This window comes from Geotrypetes seraphini, chromosome 9 (genome assembly GCF_902459505.1).
Source record: "Geotrypetes seraphini chromosome 9, aGeoSer1.1, whole genome shotgun sequence".
Taxonomy (NCBI): domain Eukaryota; kingdom Metazoa; phylum Chordata; class Amphibia; order Gymnophiona; family Dermophiidae; genus Geotrypetes; species Geotrypetes seraphini.
Window position 1 is genome coordinate 25453285 of NC_047092.1, and position 15428 is coordinate 25468712.

Consider the following 15428-nt stretch of genomic DNA (forward strand, 5'->3'; position numbering starts at 1 on the left):
TAGTATAAGATTGTTGTGTTTGAATACAAGTATGTATTTTTTATGAATAAAGGTCTTATACTTTTTGAACGGCCCTCGTAAGGTGGCTCAGCTACTGGGGCCTAAAGCTGACCGACATTGCAAGCAGAAATGATCGCCAAACACAATTTTCCAGGTCAAATACTTCAATCGCGAGAAGCCAAGCAGCTCAAAAGGAGCTCTCATCAGCTGGGTTAAAATGATGTTGAGATGCCACAACACAGTAGGAGGTTTAACCAAGGGCTTCATAAACAATAAACCTCTCATGAATCTAGCAACTAAAGGCTGCACAGAAAAGTACCCTTACAGAGTTGGTTTTCAAACCAGACTTAGATGTGCAGGAGGTAGGACAAGAAATAGGGCTTTGCCCTCATATCAGATGACAAACCTAAGCCTACTCCATTTGAAAGAATACCTTAGAGCAGTGGTCTAAAACTCAAACCCTTTGCAGGGCCACATTTTGGATTTGTAGGTACTTGGAGGGCCTCAGAAAAAATAGTTAATGTCTTATTAAAGAAATAACAATTTTGCATGAGGTAAAACTCTTTGTAGTTTATAAATCTTTCCTTTTGGCTAAGTCTTAATAATAATATTGTAATTTATAGCTAAAGAGACACATGATCAAGAAACTGTTTTATTGTACTTTTTTGATTATGATAAACATACCAAGGGCCTCAAAATAGTACCTGGCAAGCTGCATGTGGCCCCCAGGCCGCAAGTTTGAGACCACTTCCTTAGCAGAATCTTTCCCGGAATCAAGAATTTGGAGAGACCCTCAGGAAGATTAAAGGATTATAATTCTATGATCTCAACTTCCAGGTCATAAGGGCCAAGGACATGAAGTTGGGATGCAGGAGACCTCCCCCTCCCCCTAGTTCTGTGCTAGTCATAAAACAATCCAATCTCCACAACTCCAGAAGAGAGAACAAGATTTGTCTTGGCCAGAAAGTAGTGATTAATTTTTAATTTAATTTAATTTAATTTAATTCTTATATACCGCTAATAACCGTGAGGTTTCTAAGCGGTTTACAAAAATGATGCATTAAAAAGATACAATAGATAAAAATAAATAAGATAGGTACTTGGAAATTTCCCTAACTGTCCCAAAGGCTCACAATCTAACTAAAGTACCTGAAGAAACAATTAATGAAAAGTAAAGATAAAAATATAAAGAGAGAGGTAGAGATAGAGATAAATATGAATATTCCAACAAGTAATGTATAAATAACTATTTTACATCTTACAATTGAAAATATTCTAACATCTGCGAAATATCAGGATACAATTATGAAGAGGGAATTTTTAGCAGACAGGGAATGTGGATACCTAGTGTGAGGAAGAAATTCAGGGTAAGGTGTGGAAGGTAATTTAATTAGTATCATTGATCCCCGATCTTATCTGAATTTCAACAATCTTCTCTATCTGAGGTTATCAGATGATATGCATGCAGAAGACCCTCCACCAATGAAGGAAAAAGGCATCTGATGCTAGTCTGCCTTTGATCCAAGCCTGGAGCAGAACAAATAGACCTTGTTGTTGTACTGAGTTGTGGAAAAAAATGCACTGAGAGGGTGCCCCACTCCCAGAAGATTTTGTGGGTGGGTTATACCTAAATTGAGAAATCATTCTCTGCTCTGTCTGTCCACTAGGTTGTTGCTCTTGCAGGCCTGGTGCATTGCTTGTGTGTCAGATGGGATCCTGCTAAAATATTCTGAGCTAATCAGCATCTGCACGAAGCTGCCTAATGACATCACCCAGATGTGAGAATACTAGGACGTGCTTGTCCTCAGTGAATACTTGTTACAAGATTTTATTACAAATCTTAGATGAATACAGGTCATAATAATATGTTAACCATGTTCAGGAAAAGGAGACCTCATATGATATATTCTAGGATATCACAAAGACAACAGTGTCTGAGAATTATCAATTAGCTGTCTGTAAGAAAATTCTTCAGCAAGAAAAACTAGATGCTTAAAAACTCAAAATTAGCAAGATTAGTTTCAAAGATTATGAAACATACACAGAGGAATTTGTAAACATTATCTCAATCATAGATTAAAGGTGACATCTAGTGGCTAGATTCAGGGTGCATTAATACAGGATTCTGGAAGGAACTTTAATGCATAGTCCCCAGCCCAGACCATAGTTGCAATCACTAGATTAAATATGGAAGAGGAAGTGAAATGGGAAAAAATATCTAGTTAGCAGGGGAAAAAAAATAGCTTATAGCAAAGGCACCCTAGCAGTGGAGACCTAAAGGAGCAAGAAGCAGCTGCCAAATCAAAATAACAAAGCTAGTGATACCCCTAAATCACTGACTTATACACATAGCAGCAAAACAACAAATTTGCAGTATTCCTTTTCCAGGTTTCAGCATCTAGGTCAAAGAAAGCAGATGTACTGATTTGACAAGCTACATAGGTCCAGCCCCAACTGACTCAGGCTCATGTTAGCAGGGGGGGGGGGGGTTCTTTTTGTTTGCTTTAATTAAAAAAATTAAATTTATATTTATTAACCACCTTTTTCATGAAGGGACCCACCCAAAGCAGATTACAATACATTGAATGGTAATCAAATATTGTATTGTATTTTTCAGTCAGAGATCAAAAGCTGATACATTAAATATGAAGTGACTTTAAGGAATATGTAAACCAATCTGTGCTAGCATCCATATTTTACAGATTCTTTTATAAGAATCACATTTACCAATATCGGAGACATCCAATGAACTTTCAGACAGTTGATCTTTTGTGTCCATGGAACCGGCAAGGGGAAGTTGAGGTACTATTTCACATTTTTTCCCATCTCCTCTTCCTGGATTATCTACAAGGAATGTTCAGAGAATACATTTGTAGAGTTTATTATACTCAAACTGTGTAGCTAGAAAAGTTCAACTGATTTCAACATAGAAGTGAATTCAAGCTTTGTTCTAAATAGAAAGATTGCCATTGAAAATAGTACAGATGTAAATGAATCTGCACTACTGCTGCTTCTTTTTAGAAGTTAATGTTATATTCTAAGTCACTTAGGCCCCCTTTTATTAAGCCATGGTAGAGGTTTCTACTGCGGCCCGGGGCACTATGCTCCAGCGCTCATAAGAATTCTATTATCTTGAGCTTAACTACATATCTGATTTTAACTAACTGAAATAAACTGATATATTTCTTAACTAAATCATTGTCCTATGTGCAATATTTAAGGCTTTTATTTTATATTTAAATCATTTTTATTGATTTACAGAGGATAAGAATGCAATGTACAACAAAGTTGCAAATAACTCCAAACACACAACAATCACCAACCCATCCAATCTTAAGGCTTTTATTTTAAATTACAAATATTAACCTCCTCTTTTAGTGACCCTGGGAAGAGATGAACAAAAACCCAAATAAGTAAAACTTTAAAATACATGCATACAAATGGGGGAAAAGGGCAACATATGGAAAGCCGATACTAATAGCCAAATTATTGGAAAAAAGGTTTAGATACAGAGGATGTAATGGAAGAAAGTGATTTGGATTTAGTGTAGAGCCATTACACAATTACTTCTGAAAACCATAGTGGCCCTTAAAATATCTCCTTCCAATTCTGTCCACTACATTTCTACTTCCCCTATCCCCCACTGAGATGTTTCCATCTAGCTAACACAAGCTTGAGGTATTCCCCCCTCCCATCTTGAAAGTTGGTTTTTCCTTAAGTTTAGGATTATTTTTTAATGAACTATACCCCTCTCCCTTGGTGATCACTGGATGCCAGATGATCATCTGCTACAACGTTAGAAATGCTCTCTCCTCTTACAAGCACCGGGTCCAGTACCGCTCCCCTTCCTGAATGGGTTCTATTAACCAGCTGACAGAACAGTTCTCCCTGTGGAGAATCCAGGATTTCCTCATGTAAAAATGACACTGAACCAGAGAAAGTCCCAGTCCACATCTGTCAAATGAACGTTTTCAATTACAATCAAGGTATTCAGTGCCTCTATACCGTGCAAGCTCTATGGCTCTGTTGCTTTCATATTTTTTGTTAGAACAGCATTATGCTGCTGCCTCTCTTCATCCTATTCTGTCCTCCTGAACAGTTTAGATATAACTGTTATCCCAGTCATAATGTTTCATATAACAGATCTTCCTTATGGCTCCTAAATTAGAAGCTGACTGAAACTGCTTTATCCAGTTTCAGCTGAAACTCATCTATTTCGGCCAAAAATGAAACTTTGGTTGTGTGAATATGAACCAGTGAGGGCTGCTGCGGATTGAGAGAGCTTGCCGTATACATCCCTTTACTAACAACATACTGCTCAATATTCAAAAGGATAAACCATTCGGGTAGGGAACTATGTTGACATAACCTGGAATGGCACACAGGCTACTTTGAACAATTGTTAGAAAAAAAGTTTGTTCAGATGTGTGTAAAACTTTGAGGGCTTTGGAGGTGTTGCAGAAAACACACATAGAAATATGGAAAACATCATGCAGTGTGCTCGAATAATCAGCAGAGAATGACACGTGAAGAGATGGCATAACAAGGCGCCAGAGATAATGATGTAGGAGAGGCGTCAACATTGCAAAAATTGTGCCTCATCAAAAAAAAAAATAACAGGGCAAGCATGAACGTTGGAAAAAACTGTTCAGTAAGAATGTGATCACATGATAAAGCGTAGTCTAAAAGTTAGCGTCCTGACAAGTCCTGCATTTGCTCCTTACGCTGAGACATTTAAGGACTTGAGAAAAAAAGCCAAGCAGACAAGGCTGACAGTTTTTTCAGTTAAAAAGTCATGAGACTCATACGCCAGAGGTTGATGCGAGAGAAGTTGATTTGCCAGCCTCAACTCATTTATCAAAGATTGACCAGGCTGAAGTCCACCTACCAGCGTCGACATCTCCATCTTCTCCTGCCATTCTGGAGCTGCAAGCCTTTCCCTCTCTAGCTGCTGATTTGGCAAAGATTCACCTTGAGTGATACAGTACTATACTGCACACCTGTACTGTATTTGTGAAAAGCTGGTTTTTGTCAAGAAATGTTCTTTTTCATAATTGTCGTGTACTCTCTCTTTCTAGCACTGTTCCGTGCAATTATTTTAACAATGTTATTTCCATAAGCAATACTGTAAATACAAAAAGTGTTTGCAACATTATAAATGTTCTATGAGTTTTGTCAAATACTATCCAATGCAGGAACCTAACCCTATTTTTCCTATAGGACCCATTATTCACTTTACGCAAATTTGAGGTACAAAATGTAATGCTGGAACCTAACATCTATTTTCCCATTGACAGCATTTTGTCATTCATGATTTCACTGTTTGCACACTTTTCAAGAACCATACTACCGCGAATAATGACATGGACTTTTTTGAGATCTTTTAGAGTGAGGTGGCGGTCCAGAGTCACTCCCAGAATTTTTATGGCATGGTCAATAGGGAAGACCTGACCATTCAAGAAGATTGATGTGTCTTTAATTTTATCGTTTGGGCTTGCAAGGAAAAATTTGGTTTTGTCTGAGTTGAGTTTCAATTTGAATTCTGTCATCCATAATTCGATTTGCTTTAGAATGGATGATAGTTGATTCATTGTCTCAGAAGTCAGGGTAGTAAGGGGAATAACTATTGTGATATCGTCTGCATAGATATAGAATTTAATTTTTAAGTTTTGCAGTAAGTTCCCCAATGAGGCAAGGTAAATGTTGAACAATGTAGGGGATAGAGGAGAGCCCTGCAGGACTCCTCAAGAGTTTACCCAGCTGCAGGAATGTTTGTTGTCAATATAGACTTGATATGATCTTTTACTCAAAAAACCCTGGAACCATTTCAGCACATTGCCTGAAAGATCAATTGACTCCAGACAGTCAATCAGAATAGCATGAACAGAAAAGTTGAACAGCTGTTTACTTTAGAAGGCTGACATGACAAAACTAGACATCAGACCGACTTGAAAATCTAGCCATAAATGTTTGTCATCGCCATCTGCTGGACAGCTATAGAACTGTGATACTAATCTTGCTTTTTCTTAGGCCAGAAACCTTTCAATTGACCCTCATAATAGATCAGTGAGGCAAGATTTCCCTTAACTAAATCAAGCAGGAAAAGGAAATATAAGCGGCATTCCATAGGAGCATGCTGCAGAGGTAGGTACATGCACACTCAAAACATTTTTTAGTTGATGATCAGAGAGCTGCTGGCCTCTGTGCTGTCAGACGACACAACCTGCTTGTATGGCTGCTTCATCCTCCTTGTTGAAAGAGAAGCAATTTTGCTTTCTCTGAAAATTTTAAAACAGCTTGCTTCACTCAGAGTTGGTGGCCCCCAAATAATAAGGCAGTTTATGAGTTCACACCATTACCCTCTACTCCCTCTTCCCTCTACTTGTACCGATACCTGTTCCCACGGTATCCATATTGTACTTCTCCATTACTGTATACCGTCTTGAACTGAAAAGGTATGATGGGATATAAATAAAGCTATTATTATTATTGTGCTATACATGAAATTCAAATCACTTACTGAGTTTTATACTCCCAGTTGTTTTCAAGTTCTGTAAAACAAGATGCATTAATTGGATATTTGTATCTTGTTAAATTCATTACAGCGTGCCTACAAAAAAAAACAAACAAAACTTGCACACCATGCTGGAGAAAGCATTCTTAAAAAAAAAAAAACTTTACATAGTTCCTGGAAAGTCTCCAGTTCAAACTGCAATCAAGGTTATCACTCATTCACGGGCACATGATCCTATATGTCCTCTAAGAATAGATCTTTCATCTAAGGAATAATCAGCACAAATAAAATTCAGACAATACAAGAATCTCATTTTGTTTAAATTTTTAAAACAAATTTGTAAACTACTTGGAATGCATTTCATTTTAGAAATAATAAAGATATTGGTGAGCCCCTCTGGAGATCTGAGCCTCCTCTCTCAAGCTCAGGCTCTCTCCAAAGCTGCAGTACCTATACGAGAATTGGAATATTAAGTTCTCATTTCTTATTTGAGACATTAATAAAATGTGGAATGTAACTTTTTGTAGGGGGGATAGATGTTTATCTTCAGGGACTATAAGAACCCATGTCTTTGGACGGTTATAGTTTAGGAGTTTCGGGGTAGGATTCTGAGGAGGGGGTTGGGTGGTGGGGAGTTGGGACACCATAATGTTCAAAATGTTTGATAACTGTAGATGTTCTACTTTAGTTATATTATTGCTGTTGCAATGTACTACATGTTAGATGCGGAGGAGTGTGTGGCACAGTGGTTGGAGCTACAGCCTCAGCACCCTGGGGTTGTGGGTTCAAACCCCGCGCTGTTCCTTGTGACCCTGGGCAAGTCACTCAGTCCTCCATAGCCTCAGGTACGTTAGATAGGTTGTGAGCCCACCGGGATAGATAAGGAAAAAAATACTTGAGTACCCGATTGTAAAACCGCTTAGATGATCTCGATAGGCGGTATATAAAAACCTAATAAACTTGAAACATGCTTTGTTCATTTTTGTTGTGGAACGCAGATATCATCAATAAAATTGTTTGAAAGTAAAGTAGCCTTGGAGGCTGAATTACCCACGCACTACCTAATCCAGAGCATCCGGTGGGCAGAAACGGAATAAGCTGATATCCTGCCCATAACTGTGATGATGCTATAAAGAGTATCGTCCACATAATCCACTCCATGATAAAAGCGAGCTCCAAAGGACAATTGCTGCAACCTAGTATAACAGGCCACGAAGGAGGCAGCCACTGCCACTCTGATACCCAAAGCTAGCACATTCACCTTGCGATCCTGCGCATCCTTCAACATCACCCCTCTCTCACTAGGGAGGGAAGTACACTTAGTCACTTGAGCTACGACAGAATCCACCTTCAGATGAGAAAACAGCTGTTGGAAGTCCAGAGGCATAGGATAAAGCCTGTACATAGCTTTTGCCACCTTTAGGGAACCTTCTGGGGACTCCCATTGGTCAGTGACTAACAAGGTGATGTCCAGATGTGTGAAGGAAAGTAGTCTGTGTGTATGTACTGCCTCATAATAGAACACTGGTACATGGAAGGTTTCTGAGGGTCCAAATTCAACTCATAAAGTGTCTGAAAAGGGAGCTATTCTCCACTGGTTAAGGGGAGGAGCTGAGAGATTTGAGTAACACTCTTCTGCAAGGATAGCAACTAAAGGCCAACAGCTTCAGTACTATGTCTTTGAAACAAACGTGATTGTTCAGCCAAGAAAGGTTCCCTTTGAACTGGAAGTCCAAAAAAGAGGAAAGTGCCAGGTCAACAATTAAAAATAAAAAAGCTTGATTGTAATGTCAAACCTATGAACTGCATTTCTTTTTTTTTTGGGGGGGGGGAGGGGATAAATTAAACCCCAATCTTGCTGTTTTAGCCTGCTTTGGCTTATTTTGGCCAGTGACATACTGCTGCATCTTATTCCCAGGACTGCTCAACTTCATAAGAACAGCAGAAAATGTGTGTCATGCTTCTTGGAAATGTTAGAATTCAAATAAATGTTGGTTATGCAAACTAAATATCTGGTACAAATGCACAAGGAAACACATTTCTATACGTATACATATAGCTGAATAATAATACGGGCAGAGCCCCATTTTACAAAGACCATGCACAAACTTGTCCATAATTTAACAGAAATCCATAATTTAACTTTCTAAGACTTACTGTGGATGGCATCCGTTCTGACGAATTTGGATCTTGCAACAATGACCATTCTGCAGTCCGTGAAGGTGGGTCTAAGGAAAACAAAATCTCTTATAAGCTATTATCTATCTTCTGTGTAAACATGAATGCACAGGTAAATAAGCATAACCACACAGTGAATAGCTTTTGAATCATTTGTATATGCATGAATATGTCATGGGAAGGCTATGTTTGTGTATACAATTAAGAAAAGAGAAAGTGTGTAAATGAAAGGGTGAATTTTATGCGTGTGGTGAGAAACCTTACTTCCTCTACCATCTTCCCAGAAGGGAGGAAGAGCAGCAGTCAGGAACAGGCTTAGCTCCCTTGTTGTGAATCATAAACAGAAAGACCAATGATTTCCATTTATGCCTACAGCTTACATGCACAATTTTGCAGACAAAGAAAACATGCACCAAAGATGAATTATGCACACAAGATGAAGAACATGAATAGAATGACAAAGAACTAGAATCATCTAAAAGCAAAGGTTATATTGCACAATATACTCACAGATATAAGGGTAAGGGGATGGAACTTGATATACTGATTTTTCTGTGTGTGGTTAATCAAAGTGGTTTACACAGGTACTTATTTGTACCTGGGGCAAAGAACTGTTAAGTTACTTGCCCAGAGTCACAAATAACTGCAGTGGGAATCAAACTCACCACCTCAGGGTGTGCGGCACTTGGTCTAATCATTAAGCTACTCCTCCACTCAAATACAATATATTTCTATAAAAATATTGTTCTTTTTAAGACAAGTTATTTATGTTTCTTTTAGCATGGCAATTTATCAAATGTTCTTTGGGTAAATAATTTAAATAGTTTTGTGTTCCTAGTATTTTTTTTTCTTCATATCTTGTTTGACCAAATATTGAAATATGACAACTCCTTTCTTCTCCTAGACCTCTGGATGAGGGAGACAGGAAGGGATTATCCCTCACAGTTCTTCTCGTTCCCTACGATCGTCTTCAATGAATCTACTTTCAATCCCGTCTTTGAGGGTTATTGGCACAAGACGAAATGATATGTTTTCAGTTGTAGCACCTTCCTTGTGGAATGCCCTCCCAAATTTTATTAAACTTGAAAAAGATATCACTACTTTTAAAAAAATTTTAAAAACATATTTATTTCAAGATGCATTTGATTTATAACAAATATATTCTAATTTCCTGTATTTTTATAACAATCAACAAAAACCTTTTATATTTCTATCCCATTCTTACCTAATGTATTTTCCATTTTATGTAATTTCACTAAATATTACAATTGTAACTTTTCCCCTCTTACCCACTTACTCATGTATGTCCAATCCCTTTGTCTAATGTCTTGTCCAACAATATTAAATGTATTACCAAAATCTGTTGGTTTTTAATATGTACATCGCTTAGATATTGTAATAGGCGATCCATCAAATGTGAATAAACTTGAACTTGAAACTTGAAGGAGGAAAAAGAGGTGGCTGACAGACTAAACATGTTCTTCTCATCGGTCTTTACAAGAGAAGACAAATCCAACGTGCTAGAACCGGAAAAAATCTTCAAGGGGGACCAAGAGGGAAAATTATCATGCATGGAAGTAAGCCTTGAAGACGTAGTCATGCAGATAGATAGATCAAAAACTGACAAATCTCTGGGCCCAGACGGAATCCACCCGAGAATACTGAAAGAGCTCAGAAACGAAACAGTGGAGTTACTACGGCAGATTTGTAACCTATCCTTGAGAATAGAGGTAATCCCGGAGGACTGGAGGATAGCAAAATGTTACACCTATCTTCAAAAAAAAGGATCGAGAGGCGACCCAGGGAACTACAGGCCAGTGAGCTTAACCTCAGTTCCGGGGAAGATGGCTGAATCATTGATCAAGGAAAGTATCAATGAGCATTTAGAAAGAAATAATCTGATGAGAACAAGCCAGCATGGTTTTTATAAAGGAAGATCATGCCAATCGAACCTACTTCATTTCTTTGAGGGGATAAGCGAACAATTGGACAAGGGTGACCCCACAGACATTGTATATCTGGATTTCCAAAAAGCCTTTGACAAGGTACCTCATGAGCGCCTACTAAGAAAACTGTGGAGCCATGGGGTGGTAGGGGACGTGCACAGATTGATCAGAAATTGGCTGGTGGACAGGAAACAGAGGGTAGGAGTAAAGGGACACTACTCGGACTGGAAAGGGTCAGTGTTGGGACCACTGCTGTTCAATATATTCATAAATGACCTGGAAATAGGGAAGTGCGAAGTTATAAAATTCGCAGACGACACAAAACTATCCAGTAGGGTCATAACTGTTGAGGAATGCAAAGATCTGCAAAGAGACCTGAACAAACTGAACGAGTGGGCAGAAAGATGGCAGATGAGCTTCAATGTTGAGAAATGCAAAGTCTTGCATATAGGGAAAGAGAACCCGATATACAGCTATACGATGGGAGGGAGAGTACTGGAGAAGGCAACCTAGGAAAAGACTTGGGGGTATTGGTGGACAAAACAATGAAGCTGGCGGCGCAATGTGCAGCGGCCTCAAAGAAGGCGAACAGAATGTTGGGCATTATCAAAAAGGGTATCAAAGGAAGTTATTCTACCACTGTATTGAGCGATGGTGTGCCCGCATCTGGAGTACTGCGTCCAATACTGGTCGCCGTACCTTAAGAAGGATATGGCGATACTCGAGAGGGTCCATAGAAGAGCGATTAGGATGATAAGGGGCTTGGAAAACCTTTCGTATGTTGAAAGGCTGGAGAAGCTGGGGCTCTTTACCCTGGAAAAGCGGAGACTTAGAGGGGACATGATAGAGACTTATAAAATCATGAAAGGTGGAGAGGGACAGATTCTTCAGACTAGCAGGGACAACAAAAACAAGAGGGCATTCAGAAAAGTTGAAAGGTGACAGTTTCAAAACAAATGCTAGGAAGTTCTTCTTCACTCAGAGGGTGGTGGACAACTGGAATGCGCTCCCAGAAGAGGTGATAGGACAGAGTACAATATTGGGTTTCAAAAAGGGATTGGATGATTTCCTGAAGGTGAAGGGGATTGAAGGATACAGATAGAGGGTAACTATACAGGACACTAAACGAATAGGGAATACACGATTTAGGTAAAGGATCACTTACAGGTCATGGACCTGGGGGGCCGCTGCGGGAGCGGACTGCTGGGCATGATGGACCCCTGGTCTGACCCGGCAGAGGCAGTTATGTTCTTAGACTAATTGTGAATCACTCCTTCACCATCATTAAAGATTAGTTCAACTTTCAAAATCTCCCTAAATGGAATCTGAAGGAACCCAAAATTGGAGCATAACCCAGAGCTCTTGCAGATATCAAGACAACCAAAGACTGCTTTTATCATTGTGATGCAGTAAAAACAAACAAAAACACCGACACTCACTCTGTTCATTTGCTACTTCAAAAGATTCTGGTGTTCTTTCTGGTAGAGGTGGCGGAGAATCTTCATTAACATCAAAATCTAAACCAAATACATATAAGATGGAAAATAAAATTTAAGCCATTATATTAATACATGATGGAACAAAAAGCTATAAACAAACATTCAGTTCTACAGATTTTCTGTCTCACAGCAGAAATATTCTTCACGATTAAAGATGTTCTACTTAAAAGTACATTATATTACAAACATATGGCTTTCCATTTCAATGCTCCTACACTTCCCCCTCCGAATCCACGGGTTTAGGACTCGCAGATTCAGTTATTTGCGTTTTTTTGCCTCGGACCTCCCCCTAGTTATTATGGGTGAATTGCTGCATCCCTGACCTCCCCATACCTTACCTGGTGGTCTAGCGGTGAGACATGGGGTAGAAACGATCTTCCTATGCTCCTGCCACGTGCAGAGCAGTCATCAAAAATGGCTGCCGTGAGTTCCCTTGATCTCACAAGACTACAATGGGAACTCATGGCAGCCATTTTTGATGATGGCTCTGCACAGGGCAGGAGCGTAGGAAGATCTCTCCTGCCCCGCGTCACCGCTAGACCCCTAGGTAAGGTCTAGGGAGGTCCGGGACACAGGAGGGAGGCGGGGTGGGTCAGAGTTGGCCCTAAAAGTTATTTGCAGTTTTTCAATAATTGCAGGTCGGCTCTGCCCCTAACCCCCATGTATACAGAGGGAGAAGTATATTTGTAATTTTTCTCATTTCAGCATTGGTAAAAAAAAAAAAAAAAAAAAAGGCACCATTATTTGAAACTGTTTATGACCTATATAAAATGATCTATTCTTAGTACCTAGTAGATATTATTCCTTAAAATGGTACTATTAGCATTGCTGGCTAAGCTGAAGGCTCTAGGACAGACATAAGTAAACAAAAACATTTCATCCCTTACAAATGGTCCCCTCAGTAAAACATACACTGCTGTGCCCAACGTCACATGCATTCTTTTCACTCTAATGTAAATCTAAGATACAGAATGCAAACACCTACCAAAGAATATTAAGAGATGTACTACTAAAGAAAGATTAGGTTCTTACCTCAATAATCTTCTTTCTTGTAGATGTGTCTATTGGTCCTAAATCATAGGGTTTTGAATCCGAATTCGCAAATTGCTTGCAGAAAACTGCCTCCTAAGTTCGTACAAAGCAAGTAGCACTTTAATGAAAGACAAAACCGGAAGGAGGGAAACAAGGAAGAATCCCCCAACAGTACAATTCGGTCTTGCTCTGTAACAAACATTACAAATAATCATCATAACATTCAAACAGCTGCTATAAAACAGATATAAAAACTTGTGCAACCAGCACTAATCTTAAAGCTCGTAGCTACTCGCATGCCCCGCTATCCAACACAGACTTGAAGAAGACTATATGCACTCTTGAGAGTGTTCCCTTTTATTTTTTTTCAGCTCACCTGAAGACAGAGATCTGTCCAGCTCTAGACTGATTCCAAGGCAGAAGGCATACATAGCCCACATACAGGGTGGGGCTTCAGGACCACTAAACACATCTACAAGAAAGATTATTATCAAGGAAAGAACCTAATCTTTCTAGTGCAACGTGTCTAGTGGTCCTGAACCATAGGAACATATCAAAGCAGTCCCCAGAGTCTAGGGCAGGCCCACTGAGCCTGTCTTCAGAACAGAGGACCCAGAAACAGCGTCTTCCCTGGCTACCAAGTCCACCCTATAGAACCTAAAAGTATGGAGGGTAGCTACTGTACAGATCTCCTTGGGTGAGACAGCCCTAGTCTCCGTCCATGAAGTAGCAACTCCTCTGGTGGAGTGAATTTTCAACACGATCAACGGCTGCTTACTGCAGCCCATGTACACGGAGGAAATAGCCTTCCTATTTCATCTGGAAATCAAGGCTTTTATATGCTAGCCTCCCTTTCTTGGCATGACTGGTCAGAACAAAGAAGTGATCCAAGGTCCAAAACTCACTGGTAACTTCGACGTACCAGAGGATAGTCTGCTTGACATTCAGAAAATGCAATGTCCTGTCCTTTTTCTTTGACCTTGTAGGTAAAAAGTGGCAAGTGGACCTCCTGATTAATGTGGAAGGCCAAGACAACTTTCAGTAAGGACAGAACCATGTGTAAGGAGTGCCCTGCTTCCGTAATTTTGAGGAACAGCTTCCTCCAGGAAAGAGCTTGCAACCTGGAGACTTGTTTTGCCGACATAATTGCCAGAAGGGAAGCCTCCTGTAAGGGTTCATATGAAGGTCATTGAGACCCTGCAATACAGTATTAAGATTCCAGGAAGTGAAAGGGACACACACCGGAGGGCACAACCAAAAAGCCTCTAATGAACCAGGTGACCTGCCTTTGTCCTTTCCACGCTTGGAAACAGAGAACACTTTCAGAGATCTGACCGACAAATCCTTCTGAAATCCCTCCTGCAAAAATTCAAAGACCATCAAAATTGGAACTCGGAAGGGCTTTACATCTTCCACAGTGCACCAGTGTTGAAAGGACTTCCCAAATAGTAGCAATATTCCATACTACCGCTTCAGGGCAAGCAGTGGCTCCCCCCCCCCCCCAATCTCTGTCTCAGTAACAAACTATGGACTTTTCCTCCAGGAAATGTCCAAACCTTTCATAAAACCAGCTACATTAACCACTCTTACCATAACCTATGGTAATGCGTTCCAGAGCTTAACTATTCTGAGTGAAAAAATATTTCCTCTTATTGGATTTAAAAGTATTTCCCTGTAACTTTATCAAATATCCCCTAGTCTTTGTAATTTTTGACGGAATATAAAATAAAAAAATTGATCCATTTGTACAGCCGTTCAGGGCTGTAGAGTCAGTCAAAAGCAATTTTGAGTGGAGTAGAAATTGGTAAACATGTCCCCTCCCCCCCCCAAAAAAAAAAAAAAAAAAAGACAAGAGGGCAACTGATCTGCAAGATACAATATGGTAGAGAGAAAACGAAGTTGCTTACCTGTAACAGGGGTTCTCCATAGATAGCAGGGGAATGCAGCCACACTTGTTGGTGAAGTCCTCAGACTGAGCCTGTATGTCAGTGCTCTCCCCTTACTGAGTATGTACCAGGATTGTAGCCTCCTTAACTCCTTCCCCCTATCCTGACAGTTATTTCACTAGCTAAAATTTCACTAACCTGTTAAAGTATGCATTGGCAGAGTTCTTGCTTTTCTGGCATTATGAAAACCTTGTTTCATTTTCTTTCTTTTTTTTTTTTTTTTTTTTTGCGGGGTTGGAGGGAGGGCAAGTGTGGCTACATTCCCCTGTTGTCTACGAAGAACCCCTGTTACAGGTATGCAACTTCGCTTTCT

General features: G+C 39.7%; 1 protein-coding gene across 7 annotated transcripts in view; it reads right to left on the reverse strand.

The window, feature by feature from the left end:
* PTPN12 (protein tyrosine phosphatase non-receptor type 12) overlaps positions 1-15428 on the reverse strand; it is a 179321-nt gene that overhangs the window by 27201 nt on the left and 136692 nt on the right. For 5 of the 7 annotated variants that reach the window (XM_033957666.1, XM_033957664.1, XM_033957662.1 and 2 more), the window contains 4 exons: positions 12078-12155; positions 8672-8742; positions 6521-6551; positions 2728-2844 (listed from right to left, as the gene is read on the reverse strand). In XM_033957666.1, the coding sequence (XP_033813557.1) occupies positions 2728-2844; positions 6521-6551; positions 8672-8742; positions 12078-12155 (297 nt within the window). Of the gene's footprint in view, positions 1-2727; positions 2845-6520; positions 6611-8671; positions 8743-12077; positions 12156-15428 lie in introns of those variants that run through there. The other 2 variants (XR_004540573.1, XM_033957665.1) reach the window with 2 other exon arrangements.